This window comes from Petaurus breviceps, unplaced genomic scaffold (genome assembly GCF_028583685.1).
Source record: "Petaurus breviceps papuanus isolate PSGF00001 unplaced genomic scaffold, PetGlider_PUasm1.0 90925, whole genome shotgun sequence".
NCBI lineage: Eukaryota > Metazoa > Chordata > Mammalia > Diprotodontia > Petauridae > Petaurus > Petaurus breviceps.
In genome coordinates this window covers 10,880,325-10,899,944 of record NW_027187380.1, presented here as the reverse complement: position 1 = coordinate 10,899,944, position 19,620 = coordinate 10,880,325, and the positions used below count along the sequence as shown (strand labels likewise).

At 37.7% G+C, this 19,620-nt stretch overlaps 1 protein-coding gene and 1 non-coding gene across 2 annotated transcripts in view; one reads left to right on the top strand and one right to left on the bottom strand.

The window, feature by feature from the left end:
* Window positions 1-11,327: 11,327 nt before the first annotated feature.
* Window positions 11,328-11,404, top strand: LOC138152807 (small nucleolar RNA R38). Its single transcript, XR_011166196.1, has one exon. It is a non-coding gene; the product is annotated as a small nucleolar RNA R38 (small nucleolar RNA).
* Window positions 11,405-16,708: 5,304 nt separating this feature from the next.
* ST6GALNAC2 (ST6 N-acetylgalactosaminide alpha-2,6-sialyltransferase 2) overlaps window positions 16,709-19,620 on the bottom strand; it is a 68,531-nt gene continuing 65,619 nt past the window's right edge. Inside the window, 2 exon segments of the mRNA XM_069076293.1 lie at window positions 16,709-17,454; window positions 19,066-19,165. Coding sequence (XP_068932394.1) covers window positions 17,209-17,454; window positions 19,066-19,165 — 346 coding nt within the window. The 3' untranslated portion in view covers window positions 16,709-17,208.

Genomic DNA, 19,620 nt, shown 5'->3' with positions numbered 1-19,620 from the left:
TTGTTGAGCTGTGACATGATGAATGCTGTATTTTGATTTTCTGTAATAAGTTATATAACATTGTGAATGCTGTACCTTGACTTTCTGCCAATGTTTTGTTCTGATTTGTTACTGAATAAATAGAGTGTTTGCTATATTATATAATCAGAACCTTGAAGCTATTCACAACAGCAGTCCTCTGGAAAGCTGCTCATGCATGGCTTTATACCAAATGACCATCACTTTACTAAAATGATGGCATTATTAATAAAATGATTAAATTACCCAGAAATTATGTCTTTCAAAACTTTTAAAATGCCACAAGGAGAACAGATTTCAAAGAATTCAGAGAAAAGATACAGGCTCATGACCTGAGACTCTAAAAGGGAGAGTTAAAAAAGAAAATATCAACCTAGGAAAAAAGGATAATGTGAAATTATTTAAGAATCATTTGAACTTCCTGAAAACCATAACCAAACAAAAACTTTAGAAAATAATATTTCAAGAAATCATAAAAGAAAGTTGCCTCAGACTAATAGAACTAGAGGGCAAAATAAAAAGAGAGAATCTACAAGTTGCTGCCCCCCTCCAAATTAAAATTAAGTACATCGAGATATCTCATAACCAAGATCCAGAGCTTTCAGTTCAAATAAAAAATGCTTCAAGTAGCAAAGAAAAAGGAGATTAAGTACCAAGTTACCACAGTCAGGAACATACAAGACTATGTAGCAATTAGTTTCATTGAAAGAAAATTTTGGATTATGATATAACAAAAAGAAAAAGATTTGCCAACAAGAATAATATTTCCTATAAAACTGGGTATAATTCTATAGGAGACTGGGGAGAATGGACCTTTAATAGGATAGAGGACTCTCAAATAGTTTTACTGAGAAAACCAGAATTGTGTAAAGTTTATGAAAAGCAAATAAAGTAGACAAGAAAAACTTATAAAGGCAAATTCATTTGAGTGATTTGAAAAAACTAACTGTTCTTCAAGTACTGACATACTAATAGGGTGAGAACCAGGAGTGGGCTGGAACCAGCTTATATAGACTTTTAGTGTCAGTATTTACACCTTGATATTGAACAAACATTACAAATCAGGGTTTGATTTATTGTTTTGTTGATTTCTAGACTTAAGAAAGCAATGGGGAAAATGTTACTAATTTAGATTAAACTTAAAAATGTGTCCTGAATGTGCACACACACACACATACACATACATATGAATGTTTATGGATATGTTATGTGTGTGTATATACACGCATACATACATACATACTACAAAGCCAGTTCTTAAACATTTTACAGCACACTCCTGGAAGAGACCATTGTCCTTTCAGAATCCCATTGTCTTTAAGGGGCAAAGAAGGAATAACTAAAAATAAACTCAGAGAATGGTTGTGGTTGTGTGCTGTTTTGTTTGCTTTCAGAAAGTAAAGATAAGGAAGGAAGGGTGGCTAGGTGGCACAGTGAATAGAGCACCTGGAGTCAGGAGGACCTGAGTTAAAATCTGGCCTCAGACACTTAACACTAGCAGTGTGACCTTGAGCAAGTCACTTAAACCCAATTGCCCTGCCTTCCCCCTCCAAAAAGAAAAAAAAAAAAGATAAGGAAGGAAAAACAAAATATTTTAGGGAAGAAATTAGGGAGGAATTTGCTATTTCTCATATTTGGTACAGGTCAGAAGTATATAAAAACATGGAAGCTGAAATAAAAGGAAGATGGTCAATTTTATATGAACATGGTAAAAGAAGGTAGAACATACATACACATATACAGCTTGATATTGCCATGCTTTATAACCAACAGGGGAATATTAGGGTACAGGGAGGGGGAAGAGGGAGATTTAAGAGAAAAGACAGAGTTGGGGAGAAAATAACCAAAAACAAAACAAAGGTCAAGTATGAAATGTTGATCATAAAGGAGAAATTAAAAGGAGAGAAAGAAGAAAGATTAAGACCCAGTGACCTGGGTCTGAGTTGAGTAAAAACAAAAAAGTCTGAGTAGGATCAGACCACTCCAATTATGTTTCTAGTGTTGATCTTATGCCTTTATTCCCCCTTCTTTTCTTTTCATTGTAAAGTAGGGAGTGGAGGGTTAAAAGAAGAAACATTGCAACAGGATATGATAGAGGGAAAAATACTGAACAATCATAACTATGAATGTGAATGCAATCAACTAACTAATAAAATGAAAGAGGTTGACAGAATGAACTGGAAGCATAACCTAACAATTTATTGTTTATAAGCAAGAGATGGAATATAAGGATTCATACAGAGTGAAAAAGAGGGGCCAAAGTAGAATTTTTTTAGTAAACCACTGATTATTAATGTCAAATAAGGCATAAAACAGGGAGACATATATACTCACCATGGTATTTGCCACTAATAATGAAGGATGTCCTTCATGGGGTCTAAAATAAACAGAGAGGCGGGGCTAGGTGGTGAAGTGAGTAGAGCACCAGCCCTGGAGTCAGGAGGATCTGAGTTCAAATCTGGCCTCAGACACTTAACACAAACACAAAAAAAAACCTAGCCGTGTGACCTTGGGCAAGTCACAACCCCAGTTGCCCTACCTTCCCCCCTCCAAAAAGCAAATAAATAAATAAAAGAAAATAACAGAGGTTCTATATGTGGAATGGTAATGGATGGTAAGTTTCTCCAGATGTTCCTCTTCGTGGATGACACAGTGTTTCAGAATCTTGTAGATGAGATCTATACTCATTCTAAAGAATTTGTAACAATCTACACAGGAAAACCAAATGGACAATAAATATCTATTTTCAAAGGCAGATATTCTCTAACTTTTGGATCTCAAGATTCCTTTATGCTCTTAAAAATTATTGAGTACCTTGACCAAAGAGCTTTTGTTTATGTAGGTCATGTTTCTTGATACTTGCTGTATTAGACATCTGAATGTCTTTGTATTATTATGACAATAATTTTGACTTCACAAACTCCCTAAAAGGGTGTTAGGGATGTGTCCCTGGATCACTCTTTGAAAACCACTGGTCTAGACTATAATATGCAGTTGGATAGAAAGTTCACTGAATGGATCCATCAGTACAGAGATTGCAGATGGCAGGTCCAAAATTGAATGGGAGGAAGACAGCAATATACATTTAGGAAATTGAATTATGATTTCAATAACTCCAAGTTTCTCACCTACAACAAAAACCTATTTTTAAAAAAGTCAATAGTATTTCAATGATACTCTATGGGCACAAATCTTGCAAATACTATAATTTCCAATGAATCAAGTGTGTATGTTACAAAAAGGCAGAAGAGGAATATATGGAAAGCATAAATAAGTTATATCATGTTATGAGTGATGAATCATGCAGAAGAAGGTATGTAAAAGAGATATATGACCAGAAAAGATGAGCCAGTTAAGATACTGAGAAAGTAGAACATACTGGATAGATATCCTGTATGCAGCAAAGAGAACTAAAAGAAAATCCCCAACATCTTTTTAGATGGACTATCATTGAGGAAAAATATTAATATTCTACCTTGCATTTTACGCACAATCTACACAATCTGCCAGAAACAATTTTTATTTAGTTAGACTAGATTATAAGATCCTTGAGGGCAGCATCTCTTTTTTGTCTCTTTTTGTATCCCTAGCACTTAGCACAGTCTGTAATAGCCTACATAGGCTATTAAAAATGTTTATTAAATAAATGAATTTAACATTATATTAATCCCAAGCACTTCTAGCAAAAGAAATGTCCAAAATGGAATAGTATTAACCATACCCTTCTAAGTCTCTCTACTTCAAGATAGTGTGAGATAACCTTTATAGGAATCTTGAAAAAAGGTTATATAGTTTAGGGTTAAATACCATTTAGGGTTAATATTTCAGAATAGTTACTTTACAACAATCACTTAACCTTCAATGGCAGTTATTGCATTCCTTTCTGGGCTATTCTCTTCAAGAATTGAAAAGTCTCTTAAGGAATAGACCCAAGATGGTAGAGTAAAGACAAGGTCTTAGCTGAGTGATCCCAAATTCTCCTCCAAACAACTTTAAAATAACAATCACAAAATAAATTCTGGAACAGCAGAACCAATAAAAGAATGAAGTGGAAGAATTTTCCATACCAAGAATTTTCCAAGACCAGCTTAGAAGGTTGTCAGGAAAGGTCTGTATCAGAAAGGGTGAGAGAAGGGAAGTCCTGAATGCAAATTGAAGTATAATTTTCTCACTTTCTTTCATTATTATCATGGTTGTTGTTATTTGTGATGTGGCTAATATGGAAATATTTTGCATGATTTCACATGTATAATTGATATTTACTGTTTGTCTTCTCAGTGGGTAGCAGAGGGAGAGGGAGAAAATCTGAAAGTCAAAATTAAAAAAAAAAGAATGTTAAAAAATAAAGGATAGTGGATTCTGGGAAGATGGCAGAATATTTCAGAAAACTTTTGGCTCCGAAAATTTCCTTCACAAAAAAAAGACAGGACATCACCTCAGAGCAGCAGAAATAACACAGGGTAAAGCTGTTGTCCTCCTAAGACAATTTGAGAAGACTCTAGGAAAGACCCAACCTCTAGGGATAAAGGTTTGGCCTGAGTGAAGTGCAAACATTTCCAGACCAACTCTGCAGAATCAATAAACAAGCCCTGAAGGCAGCTGGATTAAGAGGCAGTCTCAACCTTAGAAACTTTCATTTTTCAGACAGTGTGGGGGGTCTGAAGATTAAGTAAGAGAATATTGAAGGACCTTCCACTGTTAAAGGATGTCAGGCACAGCTGTGCTGACCAGAGAAGTCCCAGGCTGTAACTATAGGAAGATGGAGCTAGCACACACCTGGTGGGTACAGTAGCTAGGGGTGGGGACCCTGTGGGCTGTGGGCACTTGCAGGAGAACAGAGTCCCTGATTTTAGTAACAGGGCAGAGAGGACAGCTGTAGTTTGCAGCCCCTGGAGGGACTGCAGGAAGCAGGATCATTTGTGGGACAGAGTAGCTGGGGTTCCTAAGCTGTGGCTTAGGAATAGAAAGGGGAGTCCAAGGTTGGGCCCTGAGACAGGCCTCAGAAAAATAACAGTAAGAAGGACCTGAGACTTGGGGCATCATTCCCCATACCTTGGGACTACAACTTGATTACACGAATAGTTGCTAAAAACAAAATAAAACAAAAAAAATAAGTAAGCAAAGGAGAAAGAACCCAACTGTCGGGATTCAGAGTGGGGAGAGCTAGTTCAGATTTTTTGAAAGAATTCAATCAGACCTTCTCTTTAGCCAAAGGGAGCTTTATTAACAAAAGCATGAGGGCCTGAGAGCTAAACAAAGGTAATGATATAGGACGAGGATCAGACTTATAAGCACAAAAAGTTACACAGCCTATAGGATGATGATGTAACTTTAGGGTTTCTAATGGGATTTGGAGATATAGGGACAAGATAAATCTTGCAAGATAAGGACACAGGATGAGGACAATACAAGATAAGGGAGACAAGGGAATTCTTATGACACAGGATGGGAGGAGACAAGAAATTTTAGGATAAGGGGAAGTTTTGTGGTATTTCAAGATAATGGGAGACTTTAGGACACCAGGAAATGAGCAATTCAATCCTTAGGGCACCTCTATTTTAGGGTGCCTTTAGAGGATAAATCAGGGAAAGGGCAACTCAACCTTTAGGGCACCTTTGTATCCATATCTCAACTATAGATAGTTACTATGGGAATAGAGAAAATCTGGGTTCATATTCAAAGGAATAAATAAAGCTCAAAAAGCCACTTCTTTTTCAATGAGAAATGTCAAATGGTCCCAAGCATAAAAAAGACTTCTTGGAAGAACTTTAAAAGGACTTTAAAAATCAAATAAGAGAGGCTGAGTAAAAATTAGAAAAAAAAAATTCAGAGCAATCCAAGAAAATCAAGAAACTTATGAAAAGAAAGTCAACCAACTTAAAATAGAGAATCAAAAATTTAAGGAAGAAAATAATTCCTAATATTATTATAATTACAAGTTAGTGACATTCTAAGACACCAAGAAATCATAAAACAAAATCAAAAGAATGAAAAAATAGAAGAGAAAGTGAAACATTCATTAGAAAAACAACTGATCTGGAGAATAGATTGAGGAGAAATAATATAAGAATAGTCAAACTACCTGAAAATTATGACTAAAAAAAAAAGAATCTTGATAAAATATTACAAGTAATTATCAAGGGAAATTGACCTAAAGTTCTAGAACAAGAAGGTAAAGCAGAAATAGAAAAACTCCATTGATCACTATCTAAAAGAGATCCCAGGAGGAAAACTTACATGAATATTATAGCCAAGTTTCAAGCACCCAGGTTAAGGAGAAAATATTGGAAGCAATAAGAAAAAAAAACAATTTAAATATCATGGAGCTACAATAAGGATTACACAAAACCTAGTAGCTACTACATTGAAGGACTGTAGTCCTTGGAATACTATATTTTGTGAAGCAGGACTTCTTAAACTTTTTCCACTCATGATTCCTTCATCACTTCTTAAATTGTGGAACCCCACAATTTAAGAAGTACTGCACTGAGTAAAAGAACTGGGGTTATGACCAATGGTAATTTACCCAAAAAAGTTAAATATAATCCTAAATGAAGAAAAAATGGATATTCAATGAACTCAAAGACTTTCAGGTTTTTGTGACAAAACCCCCAGGACTTAATGAAAAATTCTACATAACATCCATGAAAAATATACAGTAAACATTAAAGATGAATTATAAGGGACTCAATAATTGTTCACTTTGTATATGTGAAAATATTAGCAGTATTCTTATGATTGTCATCATTATTTGGGTAGTTTGAAAGAAATGCTTGGGCTGAGCTGAGTATGATGGGGTGATTCTAAAAAATAAAACTGTGGAGGAGAGATAAAAAAATAGTAATTATCTCATACAAATTAGAATAAAAGGAAAAATTGATACAAAAGAAGATGGCAGACAGTACTGGAACTTTACTCTTATTAAGTAGCACAGCAAGTAAGAGCACCGGCTCCAGTGTTGAGAAGACCTGGAGATCGAATCCCGGGCTCGGACACTTAGCACCCACCCAGAAACACCTGGCCGTATAACCTTGAGCAAGTTACTTAACCCCAATTGCTTAGGGGCGGCCAGGTGGCTCAGCGAGTAAGAGCACCAGCTCCAGTGTCGGGACGACCTGCAGATCGATTCCCGGGCTCAGACACTCAGCACCACACCCAGAAATAACCTTGAGCAAGTTACTTAACCCCGATTGCTTAAAAAAGGAAAGGAAAGAAAAGAATATGTCAAAGAGGGAAAGTGTGTGTGTGTGTGTGTGTGTGTGTGTGTGTGTGTGTATGTAGAAGAGTATGAAAGTCTTCTAAATTCAGAAAGGAGAAAGGGTGGGAGGAGAGGATGAGGGAGATACTCTTACAGGGGTGGTGGGTAGGTTAAGGAATAGGAAGGCAAGGCAGCAGGTAGAAGTAAAGCAGAGGAGTTAGGAGAGATAAGGTAAATAGGGTGAGAAGGATAGTGAGGAAAAATAGGAAGGAGGAAAATACATAACAATTATAGCTTAGAATGGAATGGGATGCATTTACCCATAAAATGGAAATGAATAGATTAAAAGTTTGAATTCAACAATATGTTGATTTCAGGAAACATTATAAAAACGAAAGATATATAGAGATAAAATAAAGGGCAGGAGTAGAATTTAATATGTAAAAGAGCAGGGATAGTAATCATTATGTCAGATAAAGTTAAAATGAATTTAATCAAAAGTGAAAAATAGAGAAACTACGCTGTATTTCAGCAATATTATTTTAGACCATATAAAATACCTAGACAGTATAAAATACCTGAGCACATATCTGCCAAAACAGACACAGGAACTATATGAACATATACATACAACAGTTTTTATACAAATAAAATCAGATCTACATAACTAAATTAATATTTATTGTTCAAGGGTAGGTAAAGCTAATATATAATTCTTATAATGACAGTTTTACCTAACTAATCTATTTATTCAATGTCATCCCAATTACATAACTAAGAAATTATTTTACTGAGCTAGAAAAAATAATAACAAAGTTGACATGGAAGAGAAAAAGGTCAAGAACTTCAAAGAAACCAGGAAAAAGATGTAAAGGAAGGAGATTTAGCATTATCAGACCTTAAACTACATTATAAGGAAGACCAATGTTGAATTGTAAAAAAGGATAGTTTTGACTATTTTAAATTAAAATTTTTTGTATAAAGAAAACTTAGGCAAGAAGGAATGCAGAAAACTGTGGAAAAACTTTCATAGACAATCTCTCAGATAGGATATGATTGTGTTGGAATACTGCATGATGAGTTGGTTGATTTAGAAAAACGTGGAGACTTGGACCTATGAAGGAAGATACTATCCACCCTCAAAGAAAGAGATAATAGGAGGAAATAAGCATAGTACAATCTTACATATATGTGAAGGTATGTGTATGTTTATAGATATCTGTGTACACATATATGTATATGTACATATATGTGTGTATACACACACAATTGTAGCTTTCTTTAGGGTGGGGAGTAGGGAGGGGGAAAAAATTAAAAAGTGCTCATCAGAGAAGAAAACCAACAAGCAAGTGATGAGGGATGGCTCCCTCTAGGTTCAGCAGGAACTCTGATCTTATCTAAGACCAGAAAACCTGCAATAGAGTCTGGAAAGAATTCAAGGTCTCAGGCTTAATTGGAGTGAGAGTTGTAGAAGTTTATTGTTACGCTTCTATGAGAAGCAGGAAAGAGTCCTTTAGGGGACCTGCAAGTGAGAGGGGTACAGGCTTTTACCTTTAAAGGGTAGGGCTGCCATTGTCAGGGCTGACCAAATGGAGGGAAGGGACCTCAGTGCATAGATAAAGGTTAGAGCTGACCAAGAGGCACTTGTGACTTCAGTGCATAGATAGTTTAGATGAGATTTGGGCCAGACCGAGGAGACATGAGGCAGGAACAAAGGAGTATTTGGGCCAGACCAGAGGACACATGAAGAGATTAAGTAAGAACAAAGGAGTCACAAGTTGTTGCCTAAGCAGAGTGCAGATAGGGGGAAGGGGCAGAGTTTGAGGCTGGGAAAGGGATTTTACAGACAAATTGCTATTACAATTTTACAATACAAATTGCAGTTACAATTGTACAAACTGGTTTTACAAATTGGTTTTACAAATTGATTTAGACCCCAGGTACCCCATCAGAAGCAAAGAAAAGCCGGGCAGGCAGCTTTGAAAACAATGTTTAGTATTTTTCACATAAGGTTTTCTTGAAATGGAAATTTATTGAAATGGAAATATATTCAATATATGAATCCTCTCATGGTTTGCTGTGTTCATGGCAATACATTTTTTTCTTTTCTCATTTTGTATGTAAATTTAAAGTAAATAAAATGTACACCCCCGCCCCAAAATAAACAAAAATTTAAAATGGAGACAGCATTACCTATCCCTCAGAGCTCTTGTGAAGATAAATTGTGAGATATTCATAAAGCACTCTGCAAATCTTAAAACACTATATAAATACTAGCTATTATTAATAACAATAGCCATTGATAAAACAGAACAAATTGTTGGCTTTCTGCAGCTCTTTAAAGTTTGCAAAGAGCTTTGCATATATTATCTAATTATATTTTTCCAACAACCCTGGGAGTTAAGTGTTGTTATTTCCATTTTACTGACGGGAAAACTGAGGCAGACAAGAGTGCCAAGACTAAAAGTATTTGAAGCTACATTTGAACTCATATAGTCCCGCTTCCAGTCCAGCACTCTAACCACGGTGTATTCGAAAACATGGGTAAGGATCGTAAAGGATGAATAGGCTTGGACGGTATGTCCTCCTGAGCGGCCTCAAAAAGAAAAATAAAAGATCTTTCCACACGGCCTATCCACACGCGTCTTCCTATAGCACTTCCTCTTAAGGTGACTACATACACGTCCTACCTAGAAAAGAGATTCCTCCGCTTGCCACGAGACGGGTCTTTCCTGACTACATTTCCCATTGTCCTTTACTAGCCTCGCGACACTTCCCTCGAGACTGGTGGCGAACACTTGCGAGATCACGGGAGGCAAGAATCCTTTTGGTTTCCGGTCCTGGACTGCTTAGCACGCTGCGGCCATAGTTGGTTTGTCGGGGCCTACCCCAGTGAGGCGGCCCATGATGCGGGACATGGTGGGTATGATGGGCGACTGAAAGAAAGCCGAGGTTCAGGCCCTCTGGCATCTCTTTACCCTCCCCATCTCCCGACATGGTGTGTTTTTGCACTGGCTGTTCTTCGTATGCACGCCCGGGATTATTTGCAAATTGTCTACTTGGTTAGATTGTAAGCTCCTTTAGGTCAGGGACTATTTTTTTGTTTTTGTTTTTTCTTTATGTCATTGCCATTAGCGTTCTGCCTCGCCTGTGGAGAGCGCTTAATAAATTCTTGATGATTGAATGATTAACGCCTCCTTAGAGCACCCCCCCCCCCACACACACACACCTTGGTCTGGTTTGCATTAGGAGGCTGGCATGTTCGTGACTGTTACACTCTTCCCCCTCACAGTCTAGCCCGTGTTTCTCCCCAACCTCTCGTCGGTAACTTGTTTGTCATCCACAGGCTTTTCATTTGCTTTGGGAAAGATGGAGGCCACGTTGATGCCAGAAGGAATTGGTGCTTGAAACAGAAATGGAAGAACAGAAAACGGTAGTGTTGTTTTCTCCAAGTGATGGTGATGGGATTGAGTCGATGTAAGAATGTGTGAGGACCATAGGTTTATATGTTTAGAACTGGAAGGGGTTTTATAAATAAATGAGCAAAAGAGTCTTCTGGTAAAGATTTCAGTTTTCCCCTCGGAGCTAAGGGTTCATTCATTTATTCAACTAACAAGAGACACTTGTATCCAGAATACTGTTTAGGAGGTGGGGAGTTTGGATAGAGCACTTTGCTAACAGATTTTGCCTGGCAACAAATCAGTTTGCTGGTGATTTAGTCAGAAATCTGACTTCATCCTTTTTCTTTTCCTCAAACAAAAGGAGAAACGGTATCCACAAAAGTATTGGAAGGTCCTGCATGCCAGCAAGTGCAGTGAAAAGAGGAATACATTTAAGAGTCAAAGCTCCTGTGATAACTGGGCTCTCCACTTTCTATTTGTGAACCTTGCACAAATCACAACCTCTCTGCCCCTCCTTACCTGAAAAATGGGGAAGTTGGACTACATGACCTGAGTTTGGTTGTGATTGTCTCCTACCAGAGAGGACCAGGCATTTCTTAGGGCCTATGCTAGTGTTGTATGCTTTCTGCCATAAAGCTAACTGATTGTAAAGGGGAGTACTAGGAAAACCTGGTTTGGTTTGGCCTGGGCTTTAGAAACTCTTGTGAGATCTGGGCTAGTGATGATTAAAAAGTTATCCCTGTCTGAAAGACACCTTTGGTGTGGATTCCGTCTTACTGAGGCCCAGCTCTGCAGACTTTATTCAAAAGTAAACACAACTTGAAGTTGTTTGAATATTCTTATGTATGTGTTTTTTGGGATGCCAGAATACTGTCTGCTTTTGGACCTGAAAAAGCAGATGAAAAAGTCTTAATTGGAAGTGTTAAGGTCACCTGTCTTCCAACTTCCACCTTCAAAGAGTAAGTATTTAAAATTGTCTTGAAGTATGGCATGGGTTCCTTTAAGTATTACTTTAGCCATTAATAGCTAATGGACAAGAGGTCTGGGTGAAATACTGGATGAAGAGTTGGTAGCCTTAGATTTTCTAGTCTTATTCTCTCATTAACCATAGTTTTGTTATGCTAGATAAATCATAACCTCTTACCCAATTAATTTGTAAAATAAAGGGTCATGCTAGATGTTTTCTAAGAGTCCATTCCACCTCTGAATCTTTTGGGCTGGAAAACTGCTTATGGGGGCGACACAGCTATTTGGGAGGACAACCCCTTCCCCCTCAGTCTTTTTCTGGGCTTAAGTCCATTGGGAGGTTCCTATCTCCTACTGTAAACATACCCACTCCTCTATTGAGAATGCTTTTCAATGACACCCTGTCTCTTCCCTTTATGGTGTTACCACCCTTCCCCCAGCCAGTCCCTTGGTCCTAGTTCCCTTCTCTCACCACTATGTCTTCCACCCCCCCCCCCCATCCCCTTTTGGAAATAGACAACAAGAATCACCATCCCTTTTTCTTTTCACTTAGGCTGACCTCTAAACATTACTTAGTGTTCTCTCAACAATTGTACTTACTTATTTTGTGCTAATTTTGGGGATGTTTGCAAAACAATTCTTTTGCCTGGTTTTTTTTTGGGGGGGTGGGGCTGGCATGCCTCTTCATTCCCTTAGAGGATTGCATTGTATATTTAATTGGCAACTACATGTTAGGCTACTTGACATAATAAAAGACCCAGAAAACTACTGTCATATATATATATATATGTTACAAAGTAGATGGGGGAAAAAAGAAAAGCAATTTTAGTAACCCTGGAATATGACTGAGCAATTCATTGCTATTTTCTGTAGAATGAGTGATAACAATACCTGGTACTCAATCTGTCTTCCTTATAGTGATATTGTGAGAAAAAAACAATATGGGTATGTTAATAAAAAGAGTCTTTGACTAGTTATAGTAAAGGTGTTTTTGTTCTAGAGGAGGTAATTTTTAGGTTTTTTTTTTGTCACAGTTCCTTTCTCATGCTTTGAGGCTGGTCTTAGAAAAATGTTTTAAAGTGCATAAAATATGTAAGATTGCAAAGGAAGCCAATTCTGTTGAAAGTGATCAAACTTTAAAAAGCAAGTTCAGAGGCCAAAGTTTAAGAACCCCTGTACTAGAGGTTTATGAATTGCAAAGAGCCGAACTGGTGATGTTATGAAGTTATCCCTGTCTGAAAAAGAAAAATGTGGAATGAGAACTTCTGAAGCTTGGCTTGCTTTTAAAATACAGTGTTTAAAAGGAATGGGATTTATTGATTTAAGAATTAATTTAGGTAAGTTTTATTGTGTTAATTTTTTTGTAGGTTACAGTTTCTGCCTCAGCTTATGAAAAGAAGCTTATGGTTTGAGGATCCTTTTTACTCTTGTAACTGGAAGACTTTAGAATGTCACTGACGTGCTAGGAGAGAAGTAAAAAACTTGTTCTCTTCCCTAAAGCAGGTAAACAGTGTTGAAAAATAATTGAAGTTTGGTGCCCTTTGGATTAATTGCCTTTGTGTATTGGTGGGATTTTGGTAGTACACTGGACCAACTTACATTTTGAACCTGAGAGTTCAGTGTTTTGTTCCCAGGAAGCTCCAAAAGCCAATGATGTTTTGTTATCCCTGTCTGAAAACTTAAGTGAGGGGAAAGCAAATCACTTCTGAGGCTTAGTAGGTTGGTGCTGCCGTAGTCTATATGTAAATTATGTAACTTAACCTTTTTGTAAGGATTGAAGAGTTAGAATAAAATACATTGCTTTGATTTCTTGTTCATTGTGTACTTTCTGCATACCCATTATGGTTTAATGTCTTACAACCTAACCTTAGTCTAAGTTGTAAAACCCAATTCAGTTGCACATCATATAATCGTGAGAGATTCAACACAGGTGCTGTTTTGATTTTTTTCTTCCTCAGTCCCATTTTGCTCTTCCTACCTTCAGCCAGGTGAAATGAACAAAATGACCCAGCTGAAAACATACAGACTATAATCAGCTAGGGAAAACCCCAGTGGTTTGCTTTAAAAAATCATCCTCTATGACCATTCAGTAGGCTAGACCTGCGCTTTTTCAACTTCGATAGTCATTTTAACATTTAACATTCAAACATTTGTGCAGAATGATGTTTCTGGAAAGTGAGGTAAGACTTGGGTAACTTATAATTAACAAGAACTGCAAAAATGTGAGTTCAAAGGTGAAAGGCCATATTTGTCCAGGTGGATCTGGAAGGACTTGATTGATGGTAATAGATAGTATTTGCATTGGACTTAAAAGGATAGGTAGGGGAAAGAGACAGGAGAGGTCAGGTGACTGGCTAGTTGGGTAGAGTGGAGATAAACCAATATGAAATGGAAAGGCAATAGTACCCTTATTCGTTTATTTATTAATGGGCATTAAGTTAATGTCCTACTCCCTGTAACATGGAGAAAAACAACAAAATATCCTGATTTTAGTTAAGCTTTACACCTTAACTGTAAGACCTGTGCTTCAGTTTGGTTTCTTTGGGTGCCTTATATTGCCAGTCTGGGAACCTCCCTCCTTCCCCCCCAGGTGGGGGTAGATGAATTTAGATTATTGAGATTATCTCCTACATACCAAATGCTAACCTCTAATCAGTTATCTTCCCCTTAAGTAGACTATGCATTAGGTAAGGTTCACCAGTTTTTCATTGCTTTGTACCTCTAGGAGAGGTGGGTTATACAATCTTCAGATTGTTTTAAAGAAGCAAGTTCATCTGAGATCTTAAGAGCTAGAAGTTTGGAGTTAACCTTCTTGAATCCTTACTCAGTCTTAGCAAACACTGCCCTAGCTAACCTTAGTGATAAGAACACCCTCCCTAGAGCTCTCCTTGAATCTTCCCAAGAGGAATTTGTCTAAGGCTGTAAGCCTTTCATTATAGCTTAGCCCAAATTTTTGTTACTAGCCTAGCCCTCCATTTTCCAACTACCCCTCACTCTTGATCCTCCTAAAATATCTATACACCCTTAAACTAGCCTAAGCCCTCACTTGTCTGTCATCTCTAGGTATCCTCCTGCTCCTTCCCACCCCCCTTTATCTCTTATTACAGGAATATGACCTCATTTGACTCCTGAAGACCTTCCCCAAACTCCTCTAGATCACCCCTAAATCTTCCCACAACCTTTCTGTATGTAAGACCTATCTTGCCTCCATGAAGGAGCCAAGAATATCTAGTTCAGACTATGTCAGATTATTCTGGCCCACTTGTCCAATACAAGCATCACAGATACCGAGGCTCCTTAAGAGTCTACCCATTATGGTGAATCTCTAATAAACTTTACCTTGACTTGAGTCCAGTTCATTTGGCAGGACCCAGTGTGTGGGGCTTTGACATCTCATGCACCCCTAAACCTTATTCCTCAACATTTTATTAGGAGTCCACTCTCTGTAAACATTCTACCATTCAGATTAAATTTTATTATTGTTTGTTGTAACATGCCTACATACAATTTTCTTTGAGTAGGATAAAACCTAAATATTGCTGTCTGGTACTTTCTGCTTAGAAGTAGCACGAAAGTCAAGAGTGAAAAGATATTGGTCAAATAACTTTGTTATATGCTCTTTTATTATAAGGGAAGGCAAGTCAGGTTTTATGCCAGTTTAAAGAAGATAGTTCCCTGGAATATCTTCACCTCCAGCTACTTATCCTCTTAAAGTCAGCACTTTGACATTCAACAATGGGGTGGTGGTACAGCACTCAATGACAGTTGCTTAGCTATTTGGCTCAGGATCCTTTCTGAATGGCATGTCTGGCATGTGGCAGTCTTTCAAGGCAGCCTTTAGAACCTTTGGGCAGAGCAAGGAGGTTGTGGGGGTGGTGCTTGATAGCTCCTTGGCTTTTCTATGTTTAAATGCCTGTCTTGAACTTGGATAGAGAAGGACTGCCTTTCTTTTCTACTGAAAGAAAAAAGTGCTTATGTGTGGGCATTTGATAATTAATGTCACATTTTTGGCTCAACCACTGGAGAAGGTTTGTGTTTGGATTATAGTTTAGTGTGTACTTGGGCGTTGACACCATTAATTTACATCCTGACATAAAACAGTGAAATGGTAGGTTGATGACTAGAAAAGAATAGCTTCCTGTGTTTGGGTGAAAGGTTCTATGATGGTTGAGAACTGACTTGCAAAGTAATTAAAACCTACCCTTTAAAACCAAGGTGATTATGAGGATGATTACCCTAAGTGAAAATATTTAAGGAAATAACAGTGTAGCATGATCTTAAGAGAGTGACTTAACAGTTCTTGATTCCCTATTTTAAAAAAAAAGGCAGATCGTAAGTAGTTGTGGAACTAATTTCACATTTTTAATCATTTTTATGTAATGTCAGTTTATAAAACACTGTTCATGATTAACTATTAAGTGGTGGTGCCAGAGCTCAAACCTTTGTCTCGTGACAGTCCAATACTCCTGTAGCATGTTATCTACTTGAAGGGTCATAACCTATACAAAAGACAAGCTTCTGCTCCCCCATTCATATGCCCTTGTAAATTCTATATGGAACAGACCTGCAACACTGAGCTGAGGTTAGGAATCTTCAATATGGTGACCATTTATTGGCTGCTATTTGACATGTCATTTTTTCCTTTGACAGGTATTTTTCTGCTATTGAAGCTGCGTGTGGCCAACAGTCTTATTAATACTGTATACATATTTACTTTGTGCACTTTATATGCTTTAAAAATAAAATTACTTGAAAACATGTTTCATAATGATAAGTACTCTTAAGTTCTTAAATCTTTTTCACATAAATACATCCATTACCAAGACCAATTGGTAAGAAGGCTCAATAGGATTTGTAATCTTTTAGGTTTATCATAGACTTTCTGAAGTGCTTCTTAGGTGCCATTTATTGGAAGGCTTACAATTCTGACTTAGAAAGCAGAATTGTCATGTGCCTTATCCAACAGGATTGGTAGGCAATTAGTTATCCTTATAATTGACTGCTATGAAAATCCAGTCAAGAAACTTTGTTCTTGGATCCTAGTTCTGATTGCCACACATCCTAAATTCTACCCTTATCTCCCTTTCCTCTAACCTCTGCCTTAGCAAAAAAGACAAAAGAAAAAGATCATTTAATATTTATGTAATCATACAGAGTGGAAAACGATTCAAATTACAATTATACACCCATTCATCAGGTGGGAGTGCCTCCCCTCCCCTCCCTTTGGGCAGAAATTTATCTTGCAGGAATTGATCTTGTTATTCTCAGAGACCTGCTGTTATCTTAGACCTGCTGAATGATTCTTGTTGAATTGTTCTTTCAGTACTGCTTTTTCGGTTGTCTCTGGGCAGAGTTTGAATTTTTTTTTTTAATTTTTTTTGTTTGTTTTTTTTACTATTGTGAGGTAAAGAGGGTGTGATTGACATGTCGTTTTGTCATTCCCAAATGAGTTACAGAGTGCTGAGCCTGCTTTAAAATGCAGGAAAATTAGCAACAAGACATGGTGGTCCCTAGCTTTGAGTTACGTATTTTTTCATCTCCATTTTAGGGTAGGGCATTTTTCAGTTCAAGGTAATGCCTCTGCAAACCATCTGTTAATTCTTAACCAAGGACAGGACTTCTGCATCAAGTGGAAGTGACTTTGTAAGAAAATGCTGAGCTTGGCTGTTTGAGTGCTGTGCTTGGCTTGGCTTGGCTTTGGGTTTGGCGCTGATAAAGATTCATAATGCCTGCCTCATGCAAATTCTTCCACAGATTGCCTTCCAGGCGCATATCATGATTGATGTAAAATACCAGGGGCCTCTTCTTTCGATCATAATAATGGTCAGAAAATTCCCAGTAATTGCTTGTAATGAACCCATAGGCACTGACCTGTACAAGAAGAGTTAAATTAGTTCATAGTATTTATTCCTGTTAAATGTATAATCCTGTGAAAAGAAGGTATAGTCCCTGGCTCAAAGGAAAATTGATTTATTAAAAAACTTAAGTTGTGTAGTGCAACAGTCTCAAGGATCTTTTAAGGGAGACAACATGTACATAGGAGTAGGTGCAGAAAATACATTAAGATAATCTAGTAAAGTAGTTTTGGGATGGGGACACTAGCATCTGGAATGGGAAGGTGGGGTGTGTAGTCGATTAGAAAAGGCTTCGTGAAGAAGGTGGTTGAGCTGAGTTAAAGGAAACCAGGATATCCAAGAAACAGGTTTGGAAGTTAATTCCAGGAATGGAGTGTAGCCAGTGTACAAAGGCATGGATTAGCGATGCAGGATCCTGTGTGTGTGTAACAGAAAGACGGTCTATATGGCTAGTACATGTGTTCGATCACTGAGAGAGGAAAGAAAATGTCAGCTATGCTGGAGCGATAATTCTACCTGTATCATAAGAAAATCTGGCAGCTTTGGAGAACGGATAGATACGTTGAGGAGGCCCAGATAGACTTAGAGCACCTAGGGTGGTGGCTATGTGCTGAGACATTGTAACTGATTGGACACGTGAATACATGGAGTCAAGGATGCCAGATTGGGAAGACGTATGCAAGTAAGAAATGAGCTGAGAAATTAAAGAACATCTAGGAGTTAGCTGTCCACTGTAGCAGAGAAGTCAAGGAAGGTAATGATGGAGAAACCATTAGGTTTGGCAGTCATGAACTATGATTTTGGAAAGTAGTTTCAGTTATGAAGTCAAAAGCCAGATTTCTAGGGGTTGAGAAGAGAGACTTGGTCATGTTTGTAGTCATCAGGAAAGGGTCCAATAGATAAGAAGAGATGGAATGTTAAAGAAGGATGGGAATTACGGTTGGAACAATCTGCCAATATTAATAAAACCCACTAGAGATTGTGACTTCCTTATTGTAATATCTGGTGTAGGAGGTGAGTTTGAACCCAGGTTCACCATATCACTCACCCCCTCTTGAGGACTATGTAATAAATTGATAGGTTATTATGCAAATAAACAGGTGACAAGGATGTTGTGAGAATAGATGCAAATTGAGGTGGGCATACGACTAGGTCTTCTACTAAGAAATACTCAACTAGTAACAGTTGAGGCTCTGGACCTCATAACTTCAGTATTGGCATGGACCATTTCATTCTGTTTAAAAAATGATTGGAAGATAGTTATTGCTCATACACAGTCACACATCCTGAGATAAGGAAAACAAGTTGGGAAGAGCTATGTATGGGAAAAGGTTAAAATATTTGAGTCCCTAGCAGTTTAGTAAAGGATGTTTTAGTGAAAAAAAAAAAAGGATGTTTAGTAAAGGTTTTGCCTAAAGAGATGGGGTGACTGGAGGAGGCAAAGATTGTACCTCAGTCCCAGCTCTTTAACGGAAAATGTTGCCATGGGTTTAGTGTTTTTCAGGAAACTGATTGGTTATAGTCCTAAGGCTCTAGTAAAGATCTCCTCTAATGGAATAATCAGGTTCACTGATGGTCCTGGTCTAAGCACAATAGGACTCTGCTAGGAAGAGGAGAGATTTCTTACCTGGTCACAGGTATGCAAAGCCGTCAGCAACACGAGGGCCCCAGTACTGGGCATGTACAGGTGCCCATACTTTTTGTTGATGAGGTCTGATTTCAAAAACCTGGAGGCAAAAATAAGGGTCATTATTTTTCACATAAAAAGTTTAATCTATGCAAGTCAGAGACCTGACAGTTAAAACTCCTGGCCATGCATGGTATTGCGCTTTTGTAACAGCTGGCACAAATGGATTAGAAAATTTTTCTTCAATGGCTTTTGGCATTTGTACTTTATTAGCCATATCCCCACACTGGTAGCTCTCCTATTATACTTGTATACCCTATCAATATTGATAGTAGTAATTAGAAGCTTCTGCTGAATAATGGAGCCCAACCCAATCTCTTCTTCAGCCCCTTCCCCCCCATAGTGAACTCTATTGACAGGTTTGAACTCAACCCTAAAATTATCCTTTGTCTCCAGACTGGGAGGGAGGGAGCAAGCAAGCTAATGATGGTACAGTGGAAAGAGATGAGCTCTGTAGAGAAAAGATTTATGTTCAGATCTCTTCTAATCTTTCCT